Source organism: Sceloporus undulatus, chromosome 4 (assembly GCF_019175285.1).
Source record: "Sceloporus undulatus isolate JIND9_A2432 ecotype Alabama chromosome 4, SceUnd_v1.1, whole genome shotgun sequence".
NCBI classification, from domain to species: domain Eukaryota; kingdom Metazoa; phylum Chordata; class Lepidosauria; order Squamata; family Phrynosomatidae; genus Sceloporus; species Sceloporus undulatus.
Genome location: NC_056525.1, coordinates 141,345,078 through 141,363,614, shown reverse-complemented (window position 1 = coordinate 141,363,614; position 18,537 = coordinate 141,345,078). Strand labels below are relative to the sequence as shown.

General features: G+C 40.4%; 1 protein-coding gene across 5 annotated transcripts in view; it reads left to right on the top strand.

Annotated features, from left to right (window-relative positions):
- Positions 1 to 18,537, top strand: part of ADAMTS16 (ADAM metallopeptidase with thrombospondin type 1 motif 16) — a 93,460-nt gene that overhangs the window by 39,095 nt on the left and 35,828 nt on the right. For all 5 annotated transcript variants that reach the window (XR_006103558.1, XM_042463835.1, XM_042463837.1 and 2 more), the window contains 4 exons: positions 8,668 to 8,816; positions 13,863 to 14,035; positions 14,510 to 14,640; positions 15,827 to 15,950. Coding sequence is in view for 4 of the 5 variants with exons in the window: in XM_042463835.1 (XP_042319769.1) it covers positions 8,668 to 8,816; positions 13,863 to 14,035; positions 14,510 to 14,640; positions 15,827 to 15,950 (577 nt within the window). In the remaining variant the exon portion in view is untranslated. The remainder of the gene's footprint in view (positions 1 to 8,667; positions 8,817 to 13,862; positions 14,036 to 14,509; positions 14,641 to 15,826; positions 15,951 to 18,537) is intronic.

Sequence of the window (18,537 nt, the reverse complement as noted above, 5' to 3'; positions counted from 1 at the left end):
GGGATTGCCATGCTTTTTTTTTTTTTTTTGCTTTTAAAAGCAACATTAGCTTTCCCTTTGCTTCCGTTGCTGTATCTGCTTAAGAAGACAAATCATTCACATATTTGCTCAAAAAAATTGTTAAAAATGTAACATTGATTGTTTGCAACATTTGTAGCTTCTCCCTCTGCAGAAAGCAAGTGCAAGCCTGGCTCCATCTGCCTCTGGAATATAAACAATGCGCATATTTGCTCAAAAAAATTGTTAAAAATGTAACATTGATTGTTTGCAACATTTGTAGCTTCCCCCTCTGCAAAAAGCAAGGAGATCCAAGGATATAAACTGCAAGCCTGGCTCCATCTGCCTCTGGAATATAAACAATGCGCATGTTCGCTCAAAAAAATTGTTAGAATTTGAAAGGGGGGGGGGGTTGCCTGACATGAGCTCCGTTCGTGACCTGATTTTTTCCTCCTGCATGGGAAGGAATGCCCAGCGACAGAGGGCTTTGGGCAGGGGATGCAGGGAAAAGAGGCTCCTAAAGAATGCCTTCCCTTGCTCCCTTCTTCCCAGGGCTCTTTCCTCCTCCCCCTCCCCTCCGATGAGGGGAGGAAATGCCTTGCCCTTTGCCCACCCTCTGACCTAAATCCCTCCCTCAATTTGCTCGATCGTGATCGAGGCCAAAGTTCTCATTCCCAGGACCCGGGGTTTTAAAAAAGAAACGGTATTTGCGCCGATTTCAAAAGACCCGCGCTAGGGGCCATTTAACACGGAATGGGTGTGCAAGCCCCGGATTCGCTTGTGTGAGATTCGGGGTGAGTAGGAACTTCATGTGATTGAATCGGTTTCAGAACCGATTTTTTTGTAGTGTGAATGGGCCCTTAATCTGTTTGTAAGATAGAACTCAGCACCTTAGATAGTTGCTTTAAAGTGCAACCCAAAAGTTGGAGCAGAGTCACTGACATGGAAGCCACCAGCTGTCATTAGTCTCGCTCCTCTGAATCCACAGAGAAAATGCAGGGTTTTTTTTCCTGCCCCTTTCCAAACCTAGTAGGCTGTAGTGAGCATAGAGGATGTTTTAAAAGGGGCACAAATAAACTCCTAATCTAAGCAGATAAATTCAGCCAACCTTGTGACATCTCTTTCATGTTAATTTTGAGGGAAAATAACCTAAATTCCCAGAAGTAATATCATATCACCCTCCTCCCTCCAAACCAAACTGTTGAGTTATTTGTCTCCAGATTAGATTTTAAGGATATCATAAACATGGTGCATGTCAAGCTGAATCCAGACAGACACAATTTAAGCTCTTCACATCAAAGCCAACATGTGCTTTTAGGTTAAATGGAGTGTAATCCTGACTGACAGTCCCAAGAGAAGTGGTGTATCCATGTTTCTGTCCAAGAATAATAGACAGGAACAATTAATCTTAAACAGATTACTTCATCTATAAATAAGATTGTATGTACAGTCTATTTGCTTTCTGTGCTATGTTCTCCCATTTACTGTTTCTAAAGTGACACTTTGTCATAAATCATTTTCATAAGAATAAAGGGTTAAGGTTTACATTAATCCAAAATGATAACAGAAAATCTAATTAGTTACCTCTGGTAGTTCCTTTGAAGTTTGTCATTTTAAACACAAGTGCCTTTATCTGATAAAAGTGCTCCACACACAAGTAGATTTGCACAAGTTTTCAAATGCACATTTGAAGATAGTAGTTCTCTGTGTTCCCTTTAAAGGCATGGATTTTAGAAAGTACACCTGCATCTCACCATGCATCCAAATAGTATGCATTTGAACATCATCATTCAATAGGTGCACTTGATACCTGCTCACCAGCTCTGACACATACACAGAAGTCTGCTTTCCTGCATAGATTGGTATCTTGGGTCCAGGGGCTTGCTGTGGTGGTATGCCTTCAAGTCATTTCCAATTTATGGTGACCCTAACAGGAGCCAGGTGGGTCTATTGTTCTTGTGCCCCACTTGTGTGCTGCCAATAAGCATGTGGTTGTTTACTCTCAGAAAAAATAGTTTGCACTAAGCAGTCCTGACCCAGCACAAGTAATCAAATGTTCCGAGTAGCAATTTTCCAAAATCAGAATCACACAGTCAGCATGATTCCTGTGTTGAATCATGTTGGACATTGTTGGAACCTGTGGATTAAGCCACAATGAATTTAGTGAGACTTATTCCTGGGTTAAGTATTGTAGGATAGCAGCCTTGGTGTTAGTTATCTGGATACTGTTACTAGGAAATCAGGTATAGGAACAAGTCATGAAAGACTAATATGTGTGTGTGTGTGTGTGTGTGTGTGTGTGTATAAATTGCCAGCTTGGTATATGAAGTAAAGGTTGTGGATATAGCATATCATGATTTCAGTAAGGCCTTTGTTAAGGTTCCCCTATGATATTCTTGCAACAAGCTAGGAAAATGTGGGCTAGAAAATCCAACTGTTAGGTGGTTTTGTAATTGGTTGGCTGGCTGAACCCAAAGGGTGGCTCCTTTTCTTATTGGAGAGAACTGACCAGTGAGGTGCCACAAGGTTCTGTCCTGGGCCCAGTGCTATTCAACATCTTTTTTCAAGGACTTGGATGAAAGAATACAGGGCACACTTATCAAAATTGCAGATGACACCAAATTAGGAGAAGCAGCTAATACCCCAGAGGAGAAGATCAAAATTTAAAATGACCTGGGGTGAAAGAGACCACCCCTTTGCACTGCCTTCCAGGTGGCTTGCAAGCATGGCATTTACATACTGCATGCTCCCAACTCTCCCAGAAGCCGCCCAGAGGTTTACACTGGGGCGGCTTTATTACGCTCCGATAGTGCAGTATTTACACGCCACACGCTGCTGGAGCATCGTGAAGCCAGCTACCAGCCTTGGTGGCTATTTACCCTTCCTTTTTTTTGGGGGGGGGGGGGGGCCAGGCGCCTGGGGGCGGGGGGGGTAGGTGCCATGCCCCTAATCCAGCTTCGAAAAGGACAGATTCAAGCCACCCCTTCCACTGGTCTTTTTCTGTTTATTCCTGCAGCACTTTCATACACGTGGAGGTAGATTACAAGGTTATGTCCCTTAGTAGGAAGATCCATCCTGCTAACATGGTGTAAAGGTTCACATATTCCTTTACCATATAAGGTTGCTGGAGCAGATAACATCCATCGCAGAATTATTACATTATTAATAATAGTAATAATTTGATTTAATAGATTTTAATAGGTAAATTTAATATGTCTTTAAAGGATCTGATTTCTGCATTTTTATTGTACTTATCATGGTTTTAAATTATTTTCTATTGTTTTAAGTATTCATGTATTAATATGGTAGCTTACTTAAATTTAAACATTTTTACTGAAATGTTTTAATTCATTTACCCTATTTGAATTCATATTTTTCCCATTGTGGGTCCAGTTCAAAAGAAAAATGTGATGATAATAAATAAATAAATAAATAAATAAAATAAGACTATTTCTTTCAAAAAAATACTCAGAGTATCATATAGTATTAAAATGTACGCAGGTTAAAAACAATAATAAAAATACATATGTAATACAACAAATAATAATAAAGATGATGGAACAGCACTCAGCAATTTTTAAAAATCAGCTAATTGTATTCCATTTAGTGCTTGGGAAAAGAGAGCTATCTTAGCCTGGTTCAGAAGGGGATAATATTATAGCCAGGTGGGCATCATTAGAAAGAGTATTCTATAGCCATGGTGCCATAACTGCTTGTCACCATCCTCTATATCCCTCTTGGAAGAGGTTCTCAAACAAAGGACTTGGAGGATAATTTTATGTTGCAAGCAGGTTCATCATGTAAAATATATTCCTCCAAGATTTTTGGAGCCATTATATACATTTTTACAGGTTTAAGCCAGTGCTTTCACTTTGTTCTGGAAATATATCGGCAGTCAGGCCAGAACAGATAATGTACACGCAGACTCATAATTCTGGATGCTGCATTCTGCACTAGCTGTATCTTCCGAAGCACTCCTCTGCCTGAAGAACTGAAGGAATGGTGGCATTCACAGTGTTCCACACAATATATGAGGAGCCTGAAAACTGAATAAAGAAATGTACAGATGTCAGGATAAAAGGATCTGAACAGCCATGATCCAAGGGCAGTCAGTCCTCAGGCACTTACAAAAACAGTGGTCATTGTGGTGCCCTCTACATTTTTTAAAATTGTAATGTGAGAGGAATTGTTTTCTCAAATACTGCAGACATCCAACCTTTTTCTAAGATTTTTTAATTTTCCTTTTGACCTTGGGTTCATTGCTGACTAAGCTTCTTTTTTAAAAAAAAAAAAAAGATCATAAATTATATATATCAGTGAGAGAAGACAGTGGCAACAAGACCTTTTTTTTAAAAAAATGTGATGTCAGATGTGAAGTACATTAACTGGAATAACTTGAATAAATGCGAATATCTACATCCTCTTCCTCTTTCATTTTGACAAATGATGAGTTACAGGTTTTGTTCTTGTAAAAAAAGATATTATTTTTATGTAGTTCTGAACATAAGCTGAAGATAGATATTATAAAATGTGGAGTAGCTCTGGCATAAAAAACCAAAGCCTACCAATATTTTTGTTTCTGAAGAAAAGATTGTTTGCCAAACCCAGCCCTTTTATACTTAGCATAATGACTGGCTTACTTCCCAACTGTGGTAGAAGCAGTGAGCCAAAATCACTGTCCTGTTTCCATAGTTTCAGTCACAGGGATGGAGGGTAGTGTCCTAGGTAACTTCTTTACTGGGTTCCCCCCACCCAGATATATTCTAGACAGTTTCAAGGGCAAGGGTCTCAATGGGGCAAGTGGCAGTAGTGAGTCATGGGGAAATCCTGGATGTGTTGGTATCACATTTAATCACACATTTATTAGATGTCACTATATATACATTCCTTGGAATATCTAGTTAGGCTTTCCAGTTGCTGAGCTGTTTTACATTCTACTTGTTGCAACAAAATATGTTTTTAAAATCAACCTTTACCCATGAGAAAAACTTTTGGGACAGGGAGTGAGGGAGAGAAGGTCTTCTTGAGGCCCCCAAAGGGCAAAACTGTCCAGTTCAGAGAAATGTACTAACATCCCAACTGAAGGCTGAGGGAGATAGAAATGCAATGCAATCTTGATTGTTTTGTCTCTTGGAAAAACTATGTGACCTTGGACACACAGCAGTTTATCACACAGTCCAGGTGTCTCAGAGGAAAGCATATAACTTTTGACCTAGGGAAACTTTGCTAAATGCCAAAAATCTCATGGCTTTTGTTGTAAGTTAGTGGGAGTAAGACTTCAGAAAGCTAAGGAATTCTTACAACTGAACATCCCAAATTCTTACAACTGAACATCCTGATTTCTTACAACTGAACATTTTTAATCCTGTAGGTTTTTATGCTTTACCCACACACATACATGCAGGAATTGTATTTACCAACTTAGCATTTGTATTTATAGTTGTGGTTTCTTATATTTGCATATATAAGGATTCTTCTGTAAGTTTAATGAATGCATGAAGCACTATGATGCAGTTTCTATCTCCCATATTACATGAATTCCATTGTACGTTTGCAGTGTTTTTGCCATACGTGTATTCAGTCTCACCTCCCCCCACAAAAAAAAAAATCTTGAAAATGCTTTTTTAAAAATAAGTAAATAAATAACTCCTTGAATGTTAGAAAATAGTTTGATTGAAACTTGAGGTCATTTCTCATCACATCCCCAGTAATGTCATGATGATGGCAATGATGCCCTCCTTGTGTCTTTCTCTTTCTCAAACTAGAATCAGGTAAGGCCCCAAATGCTGTTATGAGCATTTAATACCACAGGAGTTTATCACACGGGAGGAATTTCTCTTAATTTCGAATGAAAAGAAAGTGGGGCCAGAATGCATTCACGTGAATTTGTATTGCTTTCAAAATGACTTCCCATTGCCCCAAAATAGCTTGCCATTGCCTGAAATTGCATGTGATCACCTCTCATGCAATAACTTGAAATCCCATGATTGCGTTCGGACTGACTTCCCATTGCCTGAAATTGTGTGTGGTAGTCTATCATGCAATAACGTTAAACTGTGTGATTGCGTTTGGATTGCCATTGGATTATACTTCCAATTTCCCTTGTCTGATAACATCCATGGTCTGAGGTTCTGGGGAATTGTGGAAAATGTGGTTTACATGGTTCTTGTTGGTCCCAGACACTATTAGCAGTACCTAGCAAAGCCTAGGGAAGTTGTTTCTGAACAGCTCAGAGCATCCCTTATCAAGCATGGCCATTGGCCCTCCAAATATTGGACAGTAACTTCTACCATACCTTGCTGCTGGCTATGCTGGCTATACTAAAAGGAGTTGCAGTCCAGTAATATATGGAGGGCTGCACTTTCCACAGCCTTGGTCTAATGTGTGCTCCCACCAATAATAGCTCTCATGGGTGCTGCTGGACAAATATGAATGAAAGAAAGTATTGATGTGGGGATGGGTACTAGTGGTACAAGCCAATCCAAACAATCCAGTCAAAGTTGTATGTGCCTCATTTAACATAGTCCTTAGGCAAAAATACTGGCAGGGGAGGGGGGAGTTTTGTGACTTTAATTTTTAGACCTATCATGGTGTAGTTCAGTAATTTTAGATATTGGAATTTAATGGTATTACCCTCTGCTTAGATAATAATGTGTATGACTTCACTTACTCCAAAATGTAAATGGAAAATGTGGTCCTTTTGAGACAAAACAAGAGAGGGAAAACTATATACAGCTCAATAAATTCTATGAACATTTAAACTGAAGAGTGAGAGACTAAGGGGCTGTGCAGACAGCTCCTAAGGAGCAGCCTCCAGCCGCCCCTTTGACAGCCAGATTGGAGTCACGGCAACCACATGCTGCAGCCCCAATCTGGCCTTTGCAGGTTGCAAAAAGGAGTTGCAAAGAATGGCTTCTTTTTGCACCCTGCAAAGGGTGCGATAGCCATGGCGCCATGGCTTTATGGCGCTCCTTCGGTGCTGTATCATGCGGATGCAGCATCAGAGGAGCACCGTGATGCAGCACATGGCTTTACACTGGCCTTGGAGCAGAACTGGGGTTTGTGTCATATGGATGCCATGCCCCAACTCCGCCCCCAACTTGGCTTTTTCTGCCGGTCTGCACAGCCCCTAAGTTCTACCCTGCCAGCACCACAAGAGACACTCATCTTCCCTAATATGATAAACAGTTGTTTGAAAGCACATTTCTGACAGATACATTCATCAGAGATGCAGGATTACTTGTAATTTCTTGCTCTTTGTAACCTTGATGATTAACCTGAACCTGTTGCTGTGTCAGAAAGCAATTCTACCACTTCATACAGCACGTTACATAACTGAATACTGTGAGCAGATAAGTGCAATGTGTTTTAGGTGGGGCTGCCACTAAAAGCTTCTGGAAACCACAGCTAGTGTAGAATGTTGCACCAGATTCTTATAATCTACCTGACTTGGATGACCAAACTGCATCTGAGAAAGTAGACTTAAGTCTAAGAAAGCTCATTGCTGCCAACTTCCTTCTTTCAGTTAGTCTCAAAGGTGCTACAAGATCTCTCTACAGCTTGGATAGTGTTACTCAAGCTTCCTCTACTTATCTGATGGGTTACGAACCGTAACATCTGTCTCTCTAGGTGCTCAAATGAAGTTTTAAGTCAAATTTAGGAACTGAAGGAACATATAATGGGGGGTTGTTATTGGACAAGAGGAAACTTATTCCTTGGAATGCCTGGGGAGGGGATCCACAGTGCTCATCTCCTCAGTGACATTTAACTAGTGGTAATTAAAGGGGAGGAGAAGAAAATAAACCCATCTCAGGAGAATCGAAAGAGGAAGGTGCTTCTCTGCCCATAAGAAATGTCACCTCTCCCACATAACCTCTTCATTTGAGCAGGATTTCCCCCACTCTTTAATCTTTAATTAAGATCATGATGCTAACCAACATTCAGCTGAACACTTCAGGTTCACTGGGGTGGCCTTTCCTATCCTGTTTCCTCTCTTTTCCATTCCTTGCGTAATCCACAAGGGGGGAGTCTAACTGTTGCTCCCCAGGTTGGATGTATGAATCTGACTTAATCCTGACTTCATTTTTAGAGCATGCAGGGCTCTGGGAAGGGCTCTTTGCATGTCCCTTTCCTCACTGCCCTCCTAGTAGTAGCACCTTCCTCTCACATGCTTTCATTTCACAACCTTTCCCTTAAAAAAAAAAAACCCTTCAAAAATGAGGAAAACCATTTTCTTTTCTGAATTTGTGTGGATTTTTTGGGACTTCATGGCTCATATTATTTTTTAAAAAAAATCAAATCTTATTTTTAACTTTTCTTTATCTTATCCTCCACCTTTTGGTGAAAAGGTGATGTAAAATACAAATATAAGGAATCTTAAAGAAAGAAAGAAGATAATACTGTTTTAAAAGATTGTTTTAAACAGTCAGAAACCATTAAATATATACAGGATGGATAATCTAATTAAGACCATATTTTCTTGATAATGAGAGCAACCCTGTTTGGCTATCTTCATAAGACTAATATTAAGTAAAATATTTTGATGCCCTTTTACAGTGTTGTAGTGCTCGATCTTTTATCTATTATCTGTTATCTAACTATGATCATTGTGACATTGTAAAACAATGAACAAATGAAATCTCTAAAGCATAAATGCATTGTATGTTGCAGTGGTGTCGTGGAGGCCAGTGTGTGAAATATGGTGATGAAGGACCCAAGCCAATCCATGGGCATTGGTCAGAGTGGTCCAAGTGGTCATCATGTTCCAGAACATGTGGAGGAGGCATATCTCATCGAGAACGAAACTGTACTAATCCAAGGTGACTGAAATTTTCATTTGTAAAGTTTAAATACTCAGGAATAAGCTCTGCTTTGACAAAAATAGCAATAACCATATTATTATGGGTAATGTCTTAGCTTGGGCACTAAAGCACAATACAGTACATCCCAAATGATAGGCATTAGATGTCATTCATAACTTAGATTTCACGCACATTTGAGAGCATGTGTGAAACAATTGTCCAAGTAACAGAATTAAAGCAGCACATGTTGGGCACTGATAAAGTCCCAATTCCAGTCCTCAACATCTCTAGCTACAAAGATCTCAACTAACAGGTTTGAGAAAGACATTTGTTTGAGACTATGGAGAAATTTTACCAGTTGGATTAGACCATTGGTGGTGAACCTATGGCATGAGTGCCAGTGGTGGCACTCAGAGCCCTCTGTGTGGGCACACACGCTGTCACCCCAGGACAGAGTTCGCCAAAGTTTGTTACTAGAAAGCCACAGGGACGTGGCACTTTGCAATAAATAAGTGGGTTTGGGGTTGCAGTTTGGACACTCAGTCTCTAAAACATTCGCCATCACTGGATTAGACAATATTGGGTTATGTGGACCAAATGGTCCAACTTCTTCATACATTCACTGAACAGAGCAGAATGTTATATTTGAATATGGGAAACTCAAGGTCATATCCTTTTGTTAATTTGTGAGATGGCCTCTTTGAATTCATAGAGATTTACTTTGATTAAACATAGAATTCTGATGTGCAGTGCTCCTTGGAGAAAGGGCATAGAGCAGATATCAGCATAAGCAAATAATATTTTGGATGTTTGAGGGGATGATGTTCTCTACAAATCTGATGTATCAGCAATCACTTGGCCACTTCTGTATAATGTTGTCTCTTTAAGAAAAATATTTTCTATTCCACCCTTTGTCAAGGGAGCTCAAGAGAACATAATGGACTCTCATTTTTGTCTATGCAACAATTCTGTGAGGTATGGAGCAATGGCTGTGCCAAGGTCACCCAGGAAGCTTTGTGACACAGAAGGATTTGAACCTTTGCCCCCACCCACCTTGCATTCACCACTCTAGCCCCTGAACCACAGTGATATAGTTTGCTATTCATCAACTAAACTTTGACTAAGATAGATTTAAAATATTTTCTGACATCGCTTTGTACTAATCAGCTACAAAGCAGGAAGAAACATCCTCGCAAATCTTGACTGGCCAGCTAGGTTAATCAGAGATGCTTGTTATTGCATACATAAAATATATATGCCCTTATCTAAAATGCTGTTTGTTTGCTTTTTAAGAGTTTTTGCAATGAATATTATATTCCATTTGGATTACAGTTAACAGAGAAGTTGTTGGATCTCAGCGCTCAGCTTCAGGAAAGAGAAAAGGGCTATGCACAAATATCCAGTTCATAGAGCACTAACTTGCTACGTTAAGTTACAAAGGCTTAATTGATAGGTTGCTGCAATTTGCAAAAAAAGTCCAGAGTGTCTATGTATTCACCTGGGCCATGTCTGCATGGACCAGAATCAGTGTTGCCAATTTCCGGAATTTTAAACTTTTTCCGTGTCATTTCCAGGATTGCTAAATTTCCAGTAAGATTATGAAAAATACAGAATTCAGGGAAATTCAACCTTCCCGCCCCAAAAACCCAGCCAAAAATACTTTCCCGCCCCCCAAAAACCTCCCATCATGGAAGTCCCATCCCCTTTAGCCTTCCCATAGTACCTTGTGCCCCCCCCCGACCCAGAAGTCTCGCCCCTTGACCCAGAAGTCCCACCCACATTCTGGGAAATTGGGGGGCATTCCAGGAAGCCAATCAGGGAATTTCCTTCGAAGGCAATTGGCAACACTGACCAGAATACTCCTGGAGCTGACCAGAATGTTCTGATCCTAAAGCTGTTTCAACTTCCCCTGTTACCTGGGCAGTCCAGAGAAATGCAGAATGGCTGTTTGCACATGAATCCCACTGCACCACCCACCAGTGCCACTACTGGCATGGGCCTATCCCTCTGAAGGGGAAAAGAGGCATCCAGCATCAATCACATGGCTGGGCACCTTGTTTTGACCTTAGAGGGAGTGATTCATTCCACCATCACTGGCAGCAGGCAGCATAGCAAAATGTGTTGTAACAGCTTCCCAGTGTCACTCTGTAGCATTCCAGACATTCTCGAAAGATCCAGAGTGTAAGGAAAGTGTTTAAGTCTATTGTAAGGGTAATATTCCACAAATCTGGTGGTGAGCTGACCATACGTTGTCCAGACAGTTCACGCCAGAACCAAGGATTGGGCCCTGTGCTATCTGGACTGATCATCATGAGGACAGGGGAGGATGTGTTATTCAGCCTGTATAGACACAGGAGATTAGTGCACTTTATTTTAATATGCCTTATCCCTGACAGGATAAAAAAACATTTATTTTTAAAACGGGTTTTATCACATTCGCCCATGCACAGGTGAATTCATCCCATTTACAACCCAGATACCCAACGGGTTTATCCTATGCCTTTTCAAGAACAGGAAAATCCCATTCTTGAAAAGCCACAAAATAAGCCTGGCTGGCATCCAGGATGCAATCACCAAATCCGTTGTAAAAATAAATGTGCCTTTATCCCATTGAGGAAAGGCATGAGTGTGCTAATCTCCTAAATTAGCTTTCCCTTTCACTCTCAGTCACTTTGGTACCAGAACTCACCCCCATCCTCTGCTCTGCATCCACCTGATAGCTAGAAACAAGTAAGTTGAATGGTCTTTATTCCATCTCCCAAAATAAATGAGAAGGAATGATTCCCTTATTTCATCTTGTCTGGGAACAGCCTGAGATTTCTCTTATTTCCAGACAGGGAAATATACCCCCACTCAAGTTTGACTGACAAGCTGTGTACATCTATAGTTGGTAATTAATGCAGTGTCCCTAGGTCTCAGTTTTTTGGCCTGAAAACCTCAAAGTCTGGACTGGCAATCTCTTTTTCCAGGTACCTAAAAAGCTGTATACAATCGTAAGTCCATGCTTACCAAATTTATGTTGCAAACATAGGGGAGCAATGGGGAGCCCACAGTAGTTTAGGACCAACCTGAGTTGCTGAAACAATGTAGAGGAAGCCAGCTACAGGCCAAGGGAGGCAGCAGCACCAGCAATGGTTGAGGATGGCATGCACCACATGGCTACTGCTGCAGCCACACTCCAGGAGCCTGCAAAAAAGGGAGGCATGGGGAGCATTTATAGCAAGGTATGGCTGAGTGGAGAAATAAAAAGCAGAGGGAAAGAAGATGTGGGAAGGCCAGCAGTAATGGAAGACACAGGAACTGGAGGAAGAATGCAGGGGGGGGGGAGTTTGAGGAGAGGAAGTTTGGAGATAGCACCAGAGGAAGGGATAAGGAGAGGAAAGTGGAGGCTGGAGACAAAAGGTTGGATGCCCAGGCCAGAGTGAAAGCACCAAAGGGAAATGATGCCTGCAGCTGATCAGTACATGGTGAAGCTGGTAGCCAGGCCACATAGGCTGGAGGGAGTGAAGAAGGTGTCTTGTTTTGGTGCATAGCCCACTGTACCTTATCTCCATATATAAACCTGCCTGGGCTGTGAGATCTTTAGAAGAGGCCCTTCTTTTCATTCTACCACCTTCACAAGCATAGATGACGGAGCCTTCCCAAAGTCTGATCTTTGGCATCTTCCTATAGAAGATATAATTGTTTGCTCCATGTAGCAATCAAGGAATCTCTTATTCTGATAAACATTTGAGAACTACTGTGTTGCTTTAATTATCCTAGTTTTTAAACTAATTTTATATTTTAAATTGTTATTAAATATTAATTAATAATTAATTAAAGATAGTATTTCTGTTGTAGTTTATAGCTCTTATCTACATCCTCCAATTGACTGCCATATTAGATTGGAAGAGGTTTTTTCCCCTGAGTGTCACTTGACCGCTTTCAGCAGTGCAAATTATTGATGGTGTCAAATATATGCTTTGTAATAATAGCAGGAATATAATTTTCCTGGTAGTTGGAGGATGTTTACTCAGTACAGGATAAACGTAGGCTATAATGTGATATACATAATTGCAGTTTCCTAAGCTTATCAGTTGGCTTCTCAATAGAACAAAGCATATTTTAAGAGCCATAATGTACCCACCACCAAGTCATGAAATATATTCATCTTTGGAATGTATACACCCTAAATCCTCTTGCATGACATTGTAACATTTTAGTGCCCCAGATTCGTGGTTTATTGCAGTATTCATGCATAATTACACCTGAAATATAGGCATTTCGTAAAACATTATCATCAGCACAATTGTACACAATAAGTCCTTATTGCAATGACTTGGATATGGCCCATTGCTAACACCTTCCTACTGCTCCTATTACAACTGTTTCTACCACCAGTGCTCTGTATTTTCTAGTAGAACTGTAATATTGTGGTTCTGAATCAGAAATTTGAATATAATCTGCCAAATCATGTTTTAGACCATTCTGTGACTCATTTTGATAAATAACTTATTATATGTTTTGTGGCAACTGACAAAATTGTCAAGATATTAGGAGGGAAATAGACTCTTGGCCTCTCTGTTTAACAAAACACAATGGCACATCCACACACACTAGTGTTCTTCTGGGAAGAAAGAAAGTTGGCAGTTAGAGTTCTGCACCATGGCTGTTGCTAGCAAAACCAACAGAATTAACAAACATTTAAAAAAACAGAGGAAAGCTGAGCCTTCCCCCCACCTCACAATTTTAAACTACCTGCAGATGGATTAATGATAAGAGGAAAGGCATCTCATCCCATCCCTACTTTGGATGGTGTCTTCTCATGTGGAAAATGGTTAGGTAAATGTATGGTGAGTATGAAACACTGCTCAATTCTCATGTCACCCAAGAAACTCAGTGGCTTTTGTACCTGTTTATGGAAGGGCATCAGAAAGACGTCAGAGCCATGGTGGCAGTTCTTACTTGATCAAAATCTTGCTATGAATGCCAAGTGTACCTTATGCAATATAGGAGAACATTTAAATACATGTTGTTAAACTTGTTAACACCTAGTCTGAAATAGTTCTTCAATTAATGTTGTAGGCCATCCCATGGAGGAAAGTTCTGTGAGGGTTCCCCTCGGATGCTGAAACTCTGCAACCATCAGAAATGCCCCAAAAACAGCATTGGCTTCAGAGCTGCCCAGTGTGCAGAATTCAACAGCAAGCGATTCAGGGGATGGAACTACAAGTGGAGACCCTACACTCAAGTGGAAGGTGAACTTCAGCATGTGATCAAAACTTCTGTTAAAATATGGATGTGATCTATCCTGCATGCACAGGAAGAGAGCCCCAAGGAAACTACAGTAATAAGGATCCTTTAATTCCTCTTTCTCCCTCCACCATTCTTTGTAATGGAGGGCTCATGGTGAGTGTTCTATGTACTGAGCACATGATCACCTCCAGGCAGAGTCAGAGAATATCCCATGCAGCCTGGCAACTCACAGTTACAATGTTTTTGCATAAAGAAATAATTAATTCTAAATTAAGTGATTCAGAGCCAGGAAGGGCAAGGATCCAGTATGCATATGGTAGCCCTCACTTCTCCAAGGATCCTGTCCATATCATCAGGCTGCACAGACTGAAACGTATCCAATAAAACAAGACAAGCAGGAGCCAAAATTCCCTAGATTCCCAACAATACTTTGGAGGGAAAATGAAACCATGTACTTTTTTCTCTTTTCATTTTAGACCAAGACTTATGCAAACTCTACTGTATTGCAGAAGGATTTGATTTCTTCTTTTCTCTGTCAAACAAAGTGAAAGATGGAACACCCTGTTCAGAAGACAGCCCTAATGTTTGTATAGATGGGATTTGTGAGGTAATGATGAAATAAGGTACTTTGTTTTCCCATTAATTTGCATCTACCATCTTTATTTCATGGTGATGGCATAACATGATTATCTGTCTGCATATCTTAATGTTTCTCAAGGGAGAAGGGTAAAATGTCAGACATTGCAGGAGCAGTTTGGCTCCTGCAAAAAACATGATTGGCAGTCTCAGTTTCCTTTTTTCTATAGCTGGGTAATGTCTTGTAATACAAAACCAAGCTATGAATGCTCCAGCAAGCAGCAGCCAGTCACGTGGAATGGCAGTAGGGGAACTCCTAGCATGGTGACATCATGAGATACATTTATGCTACTAGACGTTGTTTAAGGAGACAGGAAGCATGAAAAGAGTTTGCTATTTTGGTGTTGATGATAGAGTCCCCCAAAACTACTAATTCTCTTCTCAGCATGTCTGCAAATGATTATGACTTGATAGCTTGAATTGTTCTCATCAATAAATCAATCAAAGGGCTCTGCGATCCTTCATTCATTTATGCCACATTATTTATGATACAAGGGAAGCTGTCTGTGTTGTTGTTTTATATGTTTGTTCTGTATGTGGACATAGTGTGTGTGGGAGGTCTCTAATTTATGAAGTAAAATGAGCATAGGAACTGTTGGAGCTGGGCTAAAAGGAACAGAAAACAAGAGAAAAGAAGCTTTGGTGCACCAGGGTTGGGGTCCTAGTGGAAGCAAAAAACAGTGCAGACATTGATCATCCCTGCTTTAAATTGTCTTTAAAAAAAAAAAAGACCCCTGGTCAATGTGTGTGGACTTGAAGACATATAAGAACAACATAGATTTTAAAAACTGCCCACATCTAATTCTTATTTTTTTTATTGCTTTTCCTCCAAGATGGCCTGCAGGGGCATAAAAAGCCAGGTAGAGCCTTTGTGGAGAGCCACAGATATTGTGGGGGATCCAAACAGAGCACAACAGAGCACAATTGTGTTTTGATATGACACAAATAAAAAAATTCAAATGTTGAGCAATATGTTAGCAAACAAGAGATGAATGTGCTTATTTTTCTCTGTGCCTCTCCATTCTTTTGGTCACAATGATGCTGCCTAGATAATTCAAAATTGGTGTTTTGTTTTTTATTTTTGTTTTTATTATGTGGGGGCTGAATTTGCACAGTTATCTAAATTTAGACACATATGGATGGATCTTATTTTGCAGGTAGTTGGCTGTGATCATGTCTTAGGCTCCAGTGCTGTGGAAGATGCTTGTGGAGTGTGTGAAGGAGATAACTCAACATGTAGAATCTATAAGGGACAGTTCACTAAACACCACCTTACAAATCGTAAGCATTTTAAAGGGTTTTATTCTTAAACAATATAAATAATTATTTGAGGTGCTTAGAAAAAACTGCAACATCCCAGGAGCTTCCATAACTTACGTGTTGTATAAACTAATAATTTTAGCAACCCAATATTTCAGCATATTGTAGTGGCTAAATGTAGGAACCAGGAAGTTCCTGTTACCCATATGTTATCTTTGTCATTTACCTTCTTGTTAGCCATAAGATGTTCTCATTTATACATAAAATCAACTTATAGTTATACAGTTATAGTTGAATATATATGTGAAAAACTGTTGTTAGATTTTTCCAGCTTCCAAAATCTTTTGTATCTTCATACCTGGTACTAAAACATGTATGGAAATGCTGTTCAGTGATTAAGAGGCACCCCAAACTTATAGGCAGTGATATAGACTTGAATCGACTGACTTGGACTCAAATCAGACTCAGGTCACTTCAGTGACTCTACTTGGACTTGACTCAGCAATAAATGATGCTCTGACTCATGACTTGATAATTTTAGCAGTAGACTTGCTGGTGTCATTCACTTTGAGCAGCAGGCAAAATCTACCCCCATACCAAGGGTGCATGTTTCTTGGGCAGGAAGAGCAAATGTGTTAGGCAATACGCTTGAGGCTGAAGGATACATCTAAAGCTTTTCAAAAGCCTTGGAAGCCTCGTTTGATGTGCAGTGGAGACAGGCTACTGCGCAGTCCTCAACCCCCACCTCAAGACTTGACTTGAGAGTTGAAAGAAGAGACCTGGGACTTGACATGAGACTTGGAGTACAAGATTTGAATACATCACTGCTTAAACTGGACATGACTACCCCAAATATAGATCTGCTTCCATTCAATCTGAGAATAAAAACATGTGAAGAAATCTAGGGGAGATACAGACCGGCACTTTGTGCTGGCCTGTGGGCAGAGTCATGGCATAGCATCTGCACATTCAATGCCATGCCCCTGCCCCCATGGTGCCATTTTGACGCATGTCCGTTTAGACAGTGCATGCCATGATGATGCCAAAGGAGCGTCATAACGCTGTGCTGCCTATGCTGCCCTTTTTGGAGCAGAAAAAGAACCCGCCATTTGCGGGTTCTTTTTTGCACAAGGTCGGGAGTGTAGCATGCAGTTGCCCCGTCCCCAATCCAGCACTTCCAGGGACGGCATAGATAATTTTGTTTATACTGAACCATCAGGAAAGCAAAGGTGTCATATCTCAGCCATCCATGTGGACAATTTTAGATTTAGGAGTATTTAAGGTTTTGGGATTCTGGATAAGGGAGACTCGACCTGTATTATGAAGACTAAGTAAAACACACATCTTGTCTACAGAAATCTTGCCTGCTTGGCCCTGTAACCATATGGGTGACTTTAATAAGAGTCTGACAGTAACAAAATCCACAAAACTTTCTTGTGTTCTCAGTCTGTTCATGGCTCTTTCCTCTTTCTGAGTTCCATTCCCACACCCACACAATCTTCAGACATTAAAGAAAAAAAGGAGTTTGTTGCAATGGTAGTCATGAATTGTAACAGAAACAGAAAGGGAAATTCTCAAGTGTGGAAAAAATGGAGATCTTGGACTGGAAGACAAACGTGAGTGGGAGGCTGATGAGAATAATGAGGGAGAAACAGCGCTCAAGGGTGGGACAGGAGAAATGAAAGAGGGGAGCAGTGGGACGCAGAGGAGCATGGGGGCCACTGAGGTAATTTTGGTGGTTGAGATAATGAGGCTGTACGGCTCACACTCTCACCCTTTGGATCACCCCAGCATCCATAACGTCAGAAGAAATAGCATATGCCTGAGGTCTTCTCTGTTGGAACTGGAATTGATTATTGAGATGAACAAAAGTAATCAACATAGGCTGTGAAGCATAGCTGTAATGTATGTGGTTTTACTTTCTCAGTAACTTGACCCACATAAAAATAAGAATGCAACCTTTAATATTTAACAGAACCTTTAGACAGATGGTGAAGCTAAGGCTAGGGACTAGAATTAGACCATGAGATTTTGCCCACCATCCCATCCTGTGGCTTTCCTGGATTGGAATAGTTTGCACTAAACTCTAGGATGTTCACAGCTCTAGTCCATTCTTTAGTAATCTATAGGCTGGATTTCTACAATGTGTTTCATGGGAAGTTGTCCTTCTAAAAGGGGCCAGGCACTCCAGTTAGTATAGAATTCAGCTACTGGAATTCTCTTGCCTAGGTGAAGCCATATTACATTAATCCAGGAAGAGCTACATTGTCTACCTATTCCCTACGTATCATTTAAGGTGCTGGCACTTACCTTTACAGCCTAAATAGATGGCAACCCAATTGTATGAATGAACATCTCTAATTTCATTTTGTCTTTATTTCTATGGTGCTTTCTATAGTAGTGTGTCCTAATCTACAAAACAGAGGAAATTCTCTGTTGGCTGTGTCAGTTTGGAATTGTCTCCCATGACACCTAGCTCCAAAACTGTTTTACTATTGTATTGCACTGCACCAGATGAAAGCCTTTTTATTTGTCCAGGTGAAATTTTAAGAATAAATTGTTTTCATATTTTAAATATCAAATTTATAGACCAGGTTCCTATACATTT